The 13,756-nt window shown below is 40.4% G+C and overlaps 1 protein-coding gene across 1 annotated transcript; it reads right to left on the minus strand.

Annotated features, from left to right (window-relative positions):
- Nucleotides 1-2,657: 2,657 nt before the first annotated feature.
- LOC138352481 (uncharacterized) lies at nt 2,658-4,310 on the minus strand. The gene has a single exon (XM_069304978.1). The coding sequence runs from the start codon at nt 4,308-4,310 to the stop codon at nt 2,658-2,660; it is 1,653 nt and encodes a 550-aa protein (XP_069161079.1).
- Nucleotides 4,311-13,756: the final 9,446 nt, after the last annotated feature.

The raw sequence follows: 13,756 nt of genomic DNA on the forward strand, positions 1-13,756 counted from the left end.
TAATGCTGCGGCGCTCTTATTTGGGTTTCTTGGTTACTCTAATTTAAGAAAACTATCGTTTTCTGCACATAACTCTTCTTTCACTTTCCTTATATATTGACCACAACTCGGGCTCAGGTTTTCCTCAAATTCTTTCTCATGCAAATTCTACTTATTTCTTGGCCATTTTCTCTGTAAGTGAGCCTCTCTTTCCCTAGGCGTTCTTCCCCCTTTACCATTTCCTCTCTCTCGCTTGCAGCTTAACTCAATTTTTCCGCCCACCGCTTTGGTGGCTGTAGTTTACCCCTTGGTCCACCACTGGTGGCTGTAGTTTACCCCTTGGTCCACCACTGGTGGCTGTAGTTTACCCCTTGGTCCACCACTGGTGGCTGTAGTTTACCCCTTGGTCCACCACTGGTGGCTGTAGTTTACCCCTTGGTCCATCACTGGTGGTTGTAGTTTACCCCTTGGTCCACCACTGGTGGCAGAGGTTTACCCTTGGTCCACCACTGGTGGCTGTAGTTTGCCCTTGGTCCATCACTGGTGGCTGCAGTTTACCCCTTGGTCCATCACTGGTGGCTGCAGTTTACCCCTTGGTCCATCACTGGTGGCTGCAGTTTACCCCTTGGTCCACCACTGGTGGCTGCAGTTTACCCCTTGGTCCATCACTGGTGACTGCAGTTTACCCCTTGGTCCATCACTGGTGGCTGCAGTTTACCCCTTGGTCCATCACTGGTGACTGCAGTTTACCCCTTGGTCCACCACTAGTGGTTGCAGTTTACCCCTTGGTCCATCACTGGTGGCTGCAGTTTACCCCTTGGTCCATCACTGGTGACTGCAGTTTACCCCTTGGTCCATCACTGGTGACTGCAGTTTACCCCTTGATCCATCACTCGTGGCTGCAGTTTACCCCTTGGTCCATCACTGGTGGCTGCAGTTTACCCCTTGGTCCATCACTGGTGGCTGCAGTTTACCCCTTGGTCCATCACTGGTGGCAGAGGTTTACCCTTGGTCCATCACTTGTGTACAGGTTTCGAAAGTACAACGAATCATTGCCCTGACCAGGACGTTGTGGAAGAGACCCCGGCCATACAGAATGGTGTCTAATACGAGGAGAGCTCACAAAATTGCCATTCTTTTTGCCAATATCTGTTTCTAGTTGTAACGAATCGAGTTATCAAAACAAATGGGTTCGGACTGATAGAACATTCAGGTATCAGAACATTTGTTCTGATACCTGGAATCAGAACAATGATTCCAGGTATCATTCCCTCTTTTCCCGCCCCCAATTCCAATTAAATTTTTTATTTATTATTATTTGAATTAAAACAATGCTTAGTATATATGGTTTCGACGGGTAGGCGGTTCCAAGGGTTTATAACCGATGAGGGTGAAAAAGCTTACCCCGTTTTCTTTCCTACATGAAACCTTAAAAAAACGAGACAATAAAATTCCTGAAAATTGGCATATAAGTCAACTGGTGGAGATAAGCAATCACTAAACCTACACATTACACATGTGTTATCATAATGCTATCATTTCGCCTGGTCGGAGACCGGGCCGCGGGACTATTGATCCCCGGAAGTTACCCAAGGTAAGTAGAAAGGTCACAGCTAGGATTAATTCATCAGTTTTAACCTCGATATTTCGACTTGATTTATCTTAATTTGCAATAAAAGGATAAGATATCCAATAAATTTAATGGATATAAATACCCAGTATATTGGGACCAAAACATTGCCCAGACATTTACTTAGGATTAAATAAAAAAAATTACAACATAAAGGATTAGGTGAAATCAAATTACAGGATTGAAGAGAAACGAAAATTCTAGGCACGCAACTGGAGTAATAAGTAGCTGAGCGTAAGGAGTCCTACTTGAGTGCAAACTGATTTGCACTCAAGAAATAGTGTTGGAAAGGGTTTAGTGCTGGTGGTGTATTTTGCATACGTTGCTGAGGAAGGCGAGGTCTAAATTATCTCTGCAGTTCTCCTCAACAATTCGTGATTACGTCTTGGCAAACATGCAACTTAATCAGCCTCTCTTCCTAAAATTATAGTACTTGTAGCATCGATTTGGGTAAATTTGCCAGTCTGTACTCTTCGACTCCAGAAGAAGCTCAGGTTTTGTATTGTTGAATTAGCCCAAATGCCTTCGATTCAACCGGATATGTAACTAAAGAACCTAACCTAACCTTTCTAAACAAAACTAGGCCTAATACACGCTATTTTTGGCTTTAATAAAATACATATATGCGATTTTATGCCATAAAGAGTTTGGTTTTTAGTTTTTTCTCGGACTGTATTAAATTAATAGCAGAAAATTTTAACTTTTTCGGGTCCAACAGTACACATTGATACGTTCAACTAAACTGTTATACAAAATACTATTAATTTAGGTGGATAGGTTGACTTTAAACGAGTAACTCATCCGAGCCTTTAAAATTTAGCATACAAAAAAAAAATAATTAAATGTGGCCATTTGTACCAGATTCAATTTTTTATTCAAATGCCATATAGTTTCCTTAACAGTAAAATATTGAACTTAACAAAAAATATATATATAGTTTGCAATACAAATTCATATTTCAGCGTTGCATATGAACTTTCGGAGCGCAAACTTGAGAAACAAGTCCAAATCCGCAAGACAATGAAGAAATTTTAGACAATCCAACATTTTATATTATCTGAGGCGAGAAATAACTGTCTGAATTTCGGAAGAAATAGAACACTGTATATCTGTGTCCATTATTAATCCAGCCGGCAGCGTGAAGCATGATTTGTGAAGGTGGAAGCATGATTTGTGAAGGTGGAGGCATGATTTGTGAAGGTGGAAACATGATTTGTGAAGGCAGAGGCATGATTTGTGAAGGTGGAGGCATGATATGTGAAGGCAGAGGCATGATTTGTGAAGGTAGAGGCATGATTTGTGAAGGTAGAGGCATGATTTGTGAAGGTGGAAGCATGATTTGTGAAGGTGGAGGCATGAGTTGTGAAAGTGGAGGCATGATTTGTGAAGGCAGAGGCATGATTTGTGAAGGTGGAGGCATGATATGTGAAGGCAGAGGCATGATTTGTGAAGGTAGAGGCATGATTTGTGAAGGTGGAGGCATGATTTGTGAAGGTGGAGGCATGAGTTGTGAAAGTGGAGGCATGATTTGTGAAGGCAGAGGCATGATTTGTGAAGGTGGAGGTATGATATGTGAAGGCAGAGGCATGATATGTAAAGGCAGAGGCATGATTTGTGAAGGTGGAGGCATGATTTGTGAAGGCAGAGGCATGATTTGTGAAGGTGGAGGCATGATTTGTGAAGGTGGAGGCATTATTTGTGGAGGCGGAGGCATGATTTGTGAAGGTAGAGGCATGATTTGTGTAGGTAGAGGCATGATTTGTGAGGGTGGAGGCATGATTTGTGAAGGTGGAGGCATGATTTGTGAAGGTGGAGGCATGATTTGTGAAGGTGGAGGCATGATTTGTGAAGGCAGAGGCATGATTTGTGAAGGTGGATGCATGATTTGTGAAGGCAGAGACATGATTTGTGAAGGTGGAGGCATGATATGTGAAGGCAGAGGCATGAGTTGTGAAAGTGGAGGCATGATTTGTGAAGGCAGAGGCATGATTTGTGAAGGAGGAGGCATGATTTGTGAAGGTGGAGGCATGATATGTGAAGGCAGAGGCATGATTTGTGAAGGTAGAGGCATGATTTGTGAAGGTGGAGGCATGATTTGTGAAGGCAGAGGCATGATTTGTGAAGGTGGGGGCATGGTTTGTGAAGGCAGAGGCATGATTTGTGAAGGTGGAGGCATGATATGTGAAGGCAGAGGCATGATTTGTGAAGGTGGAGGCATGATTTGTGAAGGTGGAGGCATGATTTGTGAAGGTAGAGGCATGATTTGTGAAGGTGGAGGCATGATATGTGTAGGTGGAGGCATGATATGTGAAGGTGGAGGCATGATATGTGAAGGTGGAGGCATGATTTGTGAAGGTAGAGGCATGATTTGTGAAGGTAGAGGCATGATTTGTGAAGGTAGAGGCATGATTTGTGAAGGTAGAGGCATGATTTGTGAAGGTGGAGGCATGATTTGTGAAAGTGGAGGCATGATTTGTGAAGGTGGAGGCATGATTTGTGAAGGTGGAAGCATGATTTGTGAAGGTGGAGGCATGATCTGTGAAGGGGGAGGCATGATTTGTGAAGGTGGAGGCATGATTTGTGAAGGTGGAAGCATGATATGTGAAGGGTGAGGCATGATTTGTGAAGGTGGAAGCATGATATGTGAAGGGGGAGGCATGATATGTGAAGGGGGAGGCATGATCTGTGAAGGTGGAAGCATATGTGAAGAATGACGAGCGTCTCTAAATCTAATTTGATATCGTGTCACCAGGTGGGATCTGGGACAACACACCGGTAAATACGCTATCTTAACCGTGCAGATATATACTCGGAACAGAAAATATATTATTTCCTAGTCCAAGTGGTTGGATATCATTCCTTCACTCCGCGCCCTCTATCCTTCTCTATCCTTTACCCCTTCCCTGTTATGTCTAGTAATATTGCCTAAGCGCTCTCTCCTTCAATTTCTCTCCTGTTTTTACATTAATAAAATTTCCACATAATCTATTCTCTCACATTTTATTTGAATTCCTTGCGCATCTTATTTTTTTTTATCACATAATACTTTTGTTCACATTATTTATCACCTCCCTTTATTATTTCTCTTCCATCTTTATATCTATTTCTTGTCTCACATTCATATTTTTCTGGCACGAGTTTAATCTAAATCTAAATCTTTAAATCTAACAGAATGTTTGTACTGTAATGCTAAAACTATGTATGTACTGTTCCTAAATAAATTATTATTATTATTATTATTATTATTATTATAAAAAAAATATAACATTTTTATAACCATATAACTGGTGGTTAACAAGGTCACCCACATGCTGAAAGCTACAAAATTTGTAATTATAAAATGCAAATACAAAACCATATTAAAAGAACTTTCCGTCCCTCTTCTTCAACCAAGTGTAGAAGAATGAAGAATGGGGTGAAATGCACAAACGTATTTGCAAGTCGTTCGACAAGTCATACTCGAGGTAGCCCCACCACTGGCACGAGAACGACAATTCAAATGCATTCTACCCTCGCCTGTATATACAACACTTATGTAATAAAGAGTTTTCCCTTTTATTTAAAAGACTTTCCGGGTTTGCCCAGTTTCAAATAGTCTCCTCAGTGTCGAGGAAAATTCCACTACCATGAGACATAAATCTAAAATGGTATTTTGTTTATGTAGGTACATTACATAGATCAAATGTACAATGGCCCTCGTATGTCCTTACCAGCACGCTTTAAACAGCCAAACTACATGGGGGAGGGGAGGAGGGCGGGTGGGGGAGGGGAGGAGGGCGGGTGATGGGGGGGAGGGCTTCACAACAACGCCAGTTAATTGTGAGCGTCTAAACAGCTCAGTTACGTCACTACCTTGGAGTCCCATGCCAATTATAGGGAAGAATTTAATCATATCATTTTCAAATCAATATTAGCTTAATCCTGTAGAGAACCTTCATCTCAAAATAATCGTTTTCAACAAGGAAAAATAATCAGAATCAAACGACATGCTCTCTGAAGCTAAGGCTCACCGAATGTACACTCTGGTGTTGACACTGAAACAGAGCGGCCGTGTAAGAGAATGAAAATCGGAGTCAAATACCAGGGCAAACATTGCATAATCTGTGTCCATACCTATTCAATAATTAGAGAAGTGTTGAACACCTTACTGATCTGAGTATACAGAAGTCAACGACGTGCATTCGTTCAAATCTTAATATATTAGATATTATATATTTAATATATCTTAAGATTAAGATATACTAAGCGTTTCTTAATCCAGCCAACGCCACCTTGAGATTACCTTGAGGTGCTTCCGGGGCTTAGCGTCCCCGTGGCCCGGTCGTCGACCAGGCCTCCTGGTTGCTGGACTGATCAACCAGGCTGTTGGACGCGGCTGCTCGCAGCCTGACGTATGAGTCACAGCCTGGTTGACATCTTAATTAAACCAGCCAACGCAGAACTCTTTACAAAATAGTTGATAAATAATTATGTACAAAATCCTAAATCTAGGCAGAACTGTAGACAATTATAATTATTGTTGTGGATATATAACATAACAGAAATGGGTGGGATTGCATTACCATCAATGGACTCCAAAATAGCTCGCATTAATTCAACTAAAAATTCAAAGAGAAATTCAACTAGACCTAATTGGTATTTAGAAGACACCAGTTGATACCAACAACTTAATTTTCATACTTTTGTTGTCATTGACTCATTTAATTTTGTAATGTTAAGTAAATACTGCGGATCTAAAGTGATAGTTTTGGCGACAACAATGCTTACGAAGCCTTCTAAGCACCACTAAACGTACCAATTAAGACACTTTAATTATCTCAATGTAATTAAGTCCTGAATCCTACGCCACAATGATAATAGAGAGCATTGCAATCAGGTTATTGCAGATTACCGAGCAACATAACCTGATAGGCCTCTGAAAAATAGCTTTCAGCTCACTGTCAACAATGGGACGTCAATCATCAAACTTCAGTCACGGTAAACAATAGGATCAACATTAAAAAAGTTGCTGTATAAATCCTTCCTAAATTAACATCAACAACGATGTCGTTCACACCGGGGCCCTTCACACCTCTCTATCAATACAATATATACATGCACGGAACATATTAACAGTACTTACGCCGTCAACTGGTGTAGCTGTGTCACTCTTTTACAGATGATATTGTCTTGACACTAATCTCTTACTGGTCGTACAAAGGTACTATTACTAGGTGTTCTAAGTCATATGATTCACCGTGAAGGTGTTAATAACATCATCACTGTTTGTGGACAGTCACACAACGCAGTTGTAAAATTGTGAGCAATTTTCTACTCAATTTAAGTACATGTATTAAGCGATCACAATGCCACAACACTGATAGTTCCTACCAGTCAAACTCACAGGTGCGAGTCTTTCATCACACTGAAAAAACACGCCACACTACACTGAGACAGGTGATAACGTAACACCACACTACACTGTGAGACAGGTGAGAACACAAAGTAATTCACTAAGCAACACAAGAACAAAACACTACACCGCGTCGTGAGGCAGATCAGGGATTCACTAACAGTCACGGGTCGGACTTCTATAAGTTCCCGTCACAACGGCGCCCAGCAAGTCTCTGTACGAATCTCTTCCTCAGTGTTCAAGCCTCGCCTCGTTAACCTGTCTGCCACCAGAGGTCACCAATGTTTTTGGTTTCGTCAATCCCTTGACCAACCTCAAAGCTGTTTCGCGGCAAAATTGGGCCAATCACCTACGAGTAATTGTGTCACGTGATGTTTATAAACAAAGGCAATGCAATGGACCACGCTTGCAAACTACCTGATTCCGTCGTTGCACTCATTACAGCAACACACACAAGGAGAGGTGTACGCGTTCCTCGGTGTATATACACACAGTTTAGTCTAATTCTGAGCTGTGGTTTGAGCTTAGGTACAATTACTGGTCGGTCGGGAAGGTATCTGCTCTTGCAGGAAAATAAAATCTGCTCTGTGGCATTAAAAACAATTGTCCTCGTCTGTCTTTGTTGATGTCTTTGGTAATGGTGTTTATGTTATTGTTTACATTAGTGAAGCAACACTACACGCTGTGAGGCTGGTAGTGAAGCAACACACCAGGCTGTGAGGCAGGTAGTGACGCAACACTACACGCTGTGAGGCTGGTAGTGACGCAACACTACACGCTGTGAGGCTGGTAGTGACGCAACACACCAGGCTGTGAGGCAGGTAGTGAAGCAACACACCAGGCTGTGAGGCTGGTAGTGAAGCAACACACCAGGCTGTGAGGCAGGTAGTGACGCAACACTACACGCTGTGAGGCAGGTAGTGAAGCAATACTACACGCTGTGAGGCAGGTAGTGAAGCAACACACCACGCTATAAGGCTGGTAGTGAAGCAACACAACACACTATGAGGCTGGTAGTGAAGCAACACACCACGCTATAAGGCTGGTAGTGAAGCAACACAACACACTATGAGGCTGGTAGTGAAGCAACACACCACGCTATGAGGCTGGTAGTGAAGCAACACAACACACTATGAGGCTGGTAGTGAAGCAACACACCACGCTATAAGGCTGGTAGTGAAGCAACACACCACGCTATAAGGCTGGTGTATGCCTGCCTCACTAACTCCCACACCAAGTAATCCCTTCATCCTGTAACACTATAGAGAACAAAAATACGGTCAAAAGAATAACTATTTTTAGTCCCATAATAATTTTATACCAAAATCCATTGTTAAGAAAGAGTTAAAATAACATTTATAACACTATGGTTAATAATGTTCTCTGTTATGAATTTATTTTTCTTCTATTATCACAAACTAAAGATACTGTGGAGAAATTTATAAAAAATAAGTGAGAGATATACAGGTAAATGTATATCTCTCATATGTAGCATATGTATAATATGCATTTGTAGATATGCATAGTTATGTGAAATTGCTGTATGAGTATCGTTGCGGCTTTAACTCAGTGGTCTCTGTTTATACAGATTTTGGAATAAATTATCGAATAAACAAATTTTAATAAAATATTTGAGAAGCATATGGTGGCATATTTTAACCTCAAATGGGCCCATTTGTATGTTTTTCTGATACCAATAAAGAACTGAATGTTAAGACAAATGACATTATGAGTGATTTTGTTCATCTTCTTACCTTGTTTAAAGTTATAGAACAGTCAGTGTTTCAATTTGAATGGTTGTAAATTACAGGACCTGGGAAATGCTAGCATTGGTAAAATCAATTGGGTAGAAAAACATTAAATTCGCATCTTAGGAGTCCATCCTCACATTGCTTGCACTCTAAATGCCTGTGCTGATGTCTACACCTACATTTGAAGAAATAATTAGTCAGTGAGGGAGGGAAGTATCATGGAAAGGGCCTAGCCACGGGGCCTCGTAGCCTGGTGGATAGCGCGCAGGACTCGTAATTCTGTGGCGCGGGTTCGATTCCCGCACGAGGCAGAAACAAATGGGCAAACTTTCTTTCACCCTATGCCCCTGTTACCTAGCAGTAAATTGGTACCTGGGAGTTAGTCAGCTGTCACGGGCTGCTTCCTGGGGGTGGAGGCCTAGTCGAGGACCGGGCCGCGGGGACACTAAAGCCCCGAAATCATCTCAAGATAACCTATAGCCATTACGAATATATAGCACCTGGAAGGGGGTCAGGATAAGGGTGAGGGATGAGACGGGGGAAAGGAAAGGGTGTCCAACCACTTGGAAGGTCGGGGATTGAACGCCAAGGTGCATGACGCTCTACCGTCCAGCCCAAGTAGTTGGATAGTTAACCAGCGAGTGATATCCTTTAGTCAGAAAAGAATCACCCATTAAGCAGCCAGCACAAGCTGCTATTTCTTCAGGTCTTCACTTATCACGAGATATTCAAATATTTCCAAGAAATATCAACCTATTTATCAAACCAATTATACTTCAAAATATTTGAAGCTTATAAAATTATAGCAGGTTTATAGAATAGAATACAACAGTCAGCCTGGAAATACGGGATTGCCCTCGCTGGATACTTGACTTTATTAAAGAATCCTCCGTCACAAAGAAATGGCTTGTTGACAGGCAATTTAAATCCTCTTGAAATCACATGTGTGTCACATAAACTCTAGGTTCAAAGTGAATTTGATCCACGCCAGCCACTGACCACTGGCGATGTAAAATTCAGTGCTGTGCAAACTTCTCTATATTCAAATCATGTTTAATCATTTTTGTATTTATCTAAGTTCATCTGTCACATTTTACATATTTTTTTCTGAACGTTATGTATATTGATGTCATTTCACACGTCGAATTTGTAAGTTTTGTCTCTAAACCATTGATTAAGTCAATAATCTGAAACACGATGAAATCAACAATATCTGGACCCAAGTTTGCAAAAGTAGCTGGTTATCTTGAGGTTACCTTGAGAGGATTTCGGGTCTTTAGTGTCCCCGCGGCCCGGTCCTCGACCAGGCCTCCACCCCCAGGAAGCAGCCCGTGACAGCTGACTAACACTCAGGTACCTATTTTACTGCTAGGTAACAGGGGCATAGGGTGAAAGAAACTCTGCCCATTGTTTCTAGCCGGCGCCCGGCGAGAAACCTAACACAGGATCACAAGTCTAGTGTGCTGTCCGCTCGGCCGACCGGCTCCCGAGCGATCGTAAGTGGTATTGTAAGATAGAAAACAATTATCGTCACAGAGTTCCAATCTCACAAATACAGCAAAGAACGCGTTCTTTGATATTTTTGTTAATTGATCAAATAAATATTATTTATAATATTTTAGTTGTTTTAGTTGTCGGTGAGTGAGTGTAGGATTCAAAGAACATATTCTTGTTGAGTTTGAGCGAATGTTGAGATCAGAATCATACCAAATATTTTTCCTCGAAAGATTTGTGGAAGATATTCACGAATTTATTTCGTACTCACGAAATTATAATATACATATATATTAAGTATGAAACATTTGAAAAACTTAACATTGCACAAGTCATATTTACTTTCGTCTCTCATTAGGAAGTAGCATTTCCTCATCCTGGAATTGAATTCTATGCCTCTTGCCTCACTTTTCACGTTCCTGAATAATATTTTGGAACAGGCGAGCACCCTTTTATTATCCCCCGCATCACTTTTGATCTTCAATCAACTCTAGGGACTTCACTCATGTTCTTTACACTGTTTTCAGAGGTTATGAAATTTTGAGAGAGGGCAATTTTGCATTACCAGTGACCTATACTGAAAGCAATAACGTTTGGAATTTCATATTGCAATAATTTGGCAAAGAAGGGAAAAGCCTCTTTGCAAAAGCTTTCGTAAGCTTTTGATGTTATGTATACTTTATGAGTGTACTCACCTAGCTGTACTCATTAACTTAGTTGTACTCACCTAGCTGTACTCATTAACTTAGTTTTACTCACCTAGCTGTACTCATTAACTTAGTTGTACTCACCTAGCTCTACTCATTAACTTAGTTGTACGCACCTAGTTGTACTCATTAACTTAGTTGTACTCACCTAGCTGTACTCATTAACCTAGTTGTACTCACCTAGCTGTACATATCCAGTTGTATATGCAGGTTTTGGTCAAGCAATACCTTCTTAGATCCTATGGTCGTGAGGTCAGTTTTTGGAGTGTATATATGCTCCTGTGTACATATGCGTGTGTGTGAGTGAATCTATTATTTGTGTCTACAGGATCGATCTATTAGCCTTTTTATCGGTCGATTATTTAATGTACTGAAACCCGACCTATTTTCTCCTACATATATACTACATATATTTATCGCTCAGAACACACACACATCCCCGCGATGCAGCCCGTAGCAGATGTCTAACTCCCAGGTACCTGTTTACTGCTTGGTGAACAGGTGCATCAGGTGGAAGAAAGTGTGCCCATTGAATTCTTCCTCGGCCTCGGATCGAACCTGGGGTCTTATGACCCGTGTTCGATTCCCCGTCGAGACAGAACAAAAATGGGTAGAGTTTCTTTCATCTGATGTGTTTGTTCACTTATAAGTAAATAGGTGCCTGTGTGCGTGTGTACTCACGTAGTTGTGTTTGCGGGGATTGAGCTCTGGCTCTTTAGTCCCTCAAAGTCTCTCTGGTCTTTTTGTATGTGTGTGTGTGTGTGTGTGTGTGTGTGTGTGTGTGTGTGTGTGTGTGTGTGTGTGTGTGTGTGTGTGTGTGTGTGTGTGTGATGCAACATTTGTTACCATGTTTACATGCGTCTCACTCCCTGTCTGCAATCCTGACAGAACCTAAGGATTAAGAAAACAATATAAACCTTAGTGGTCCATACCAGTCAGCTCCTATTTATAAGCACTTTAACTCATTCATATATATATGTCTCACCAATGAATAAAACAATCAAGTGATTCAACATCTCTTATGTTTCCCGTAAAATTTGTTCCATAAATGCACCACCCTATTCACAAACCAGTATATCTCTAGATCTTTTCTGAAACTAAACTTATGCAAGTTTACCGACGTTTGTGCTTAATTTTGTGTTTATATATATATATATATAAATATATATATATATATATATATATATATATATATATATATATATATATATATATATATATATATATATATATCCATTTCTGTTTCTCAACCATGTCAACCTAACCACTACGCCTTTTAGAAAAAAAAAATATTAGAATGGATCTAAAGTCATCCCTCTCTCTCTTCCCCTCAATAAAAAAAAGTACATAAATGAACAGAATCAAGCCAATAGGATACTAAAAATTATTTTCAGAAGCATTAGCAAATGAAACATGTTATTCTTCAATTTATTGTTTCAATTATTTGGCCTCATTCAGATTGTGCAGTTCAGTTTTGGTCACCGTACTACAGAATAGAACTGGATCTCTCTCATATAAACCCATTAGAAAGTTAAACAAATTTATCTAAGAGTCTAGAACGACACAGAATAATGAACTACACGACAAAAACATTTAAATGGTTGAAAGGATGAAACATAAATGGATTTAAATGAGGCACTAAAAATATCTACACACAAAATAGAACGCCAAACAATGGATATAAATTGGAAAAAAGTTTAGAATCAGTACAGTTTTGGGGTATATTTGCTGGTTGGAAACCTGCAAATATACCCCATAATAACCTGAAACCTGTTTATTTAATGAACAAATTACCGCGTAACATAATAGAGGTGAGATCGCTGGATGACTTTTTAGCGTTGATTACACAGAGATATATGAATGAGTTTGGGTGGATACCAATTAGCGTTTCCACGTATTGGCCGATGGGTCTTGTGCACTCTTCTTTATTTATGTGTTCATGTAATGTCCCGTAACGAATGATAACACCGCGTTACTAGATAACACCGGGTGACTGATGCTAAAACTGCATTTCTAGGTTAACGCCTCGAGTTGGAATGATAACACTACCTAATGGGATAACGTTGCATGACGGATCAAAATACTGCGTTACAAGATAACGCTTCGTGACAAGACAACGCCGCATGACGACTGAAATCACCCCCATGAGAAGATAACGCGATGTGACAGGATAAATAACGCGATGTGACGGAATAGATAACGCCTCCGTGACGGAACTACACCAATAAACGCCACACTTCACGTAACAGGAACTCGTAACACCGGGAAATAATGTCGCAGCAACAGCGATCTCTGGCAAATGATGAGATTCCTGTTAAGTGTTGAAGTAGTTTGTCAACAAATGAGTGACTGGTTGAGGTTAATACTTTATTTGGGTGGGGATCGTTTTATCTCATTTTGTTGCTTTAATAAAGCAATTTCCAACGCCCAAATAATAATAAAAATGGTGCAATTTATTTTAACATGCAGTGGTCAATATTACAATCTGTGGAAGTGAGGTTTATACATGTTCTTGCTTCCTAATGATGATTTATTCCTTGTACAGAAATATTCTGAGATTTCTGACATTGACAAAAGTCTATTCTTGATAGTTAGGGCTCGGTATTGTTAACAAAACATATGGCAAAATAATTAACTAATTGAAATTTTCATTCCAACATTTCCCAAGTATTTAATTTTAGAATAAATTCCACGAACTTTCCCTGATGTTATAATGAGGCTTTATTTGCGAGCTCTTGTTGACGATAAATGGAAACATTCACGAGTGAAATTGGTTTATAAAGTATTAGGCGTGTTACTGAAA

This window comes from Procambarus clarkii, chromosome 53 (genome assembly GCF_040958095.1).
Source record: "Procambarus clarkii isolate CNS0578487 chromosome 53, FALCON_Pclarkii_2.0, whole genome shotgun sequence".
Lineage (NCBI taxonomy): Eukaryota > Metazoa > Arthropoda > Malacostraca > Decapoda > Cambaridae > Procambarus > Procambarus clarkii.

Bases quoted from the DNA above. Each gene is read 5' to 3' on its own strand.
- LOC138352481 (XM_069304978.1), bottom strand. From the start codon at position 4,310: ATGCTTCCACCTTCACAGATCATGCCTCCCCCTTCACATATCATGCCT.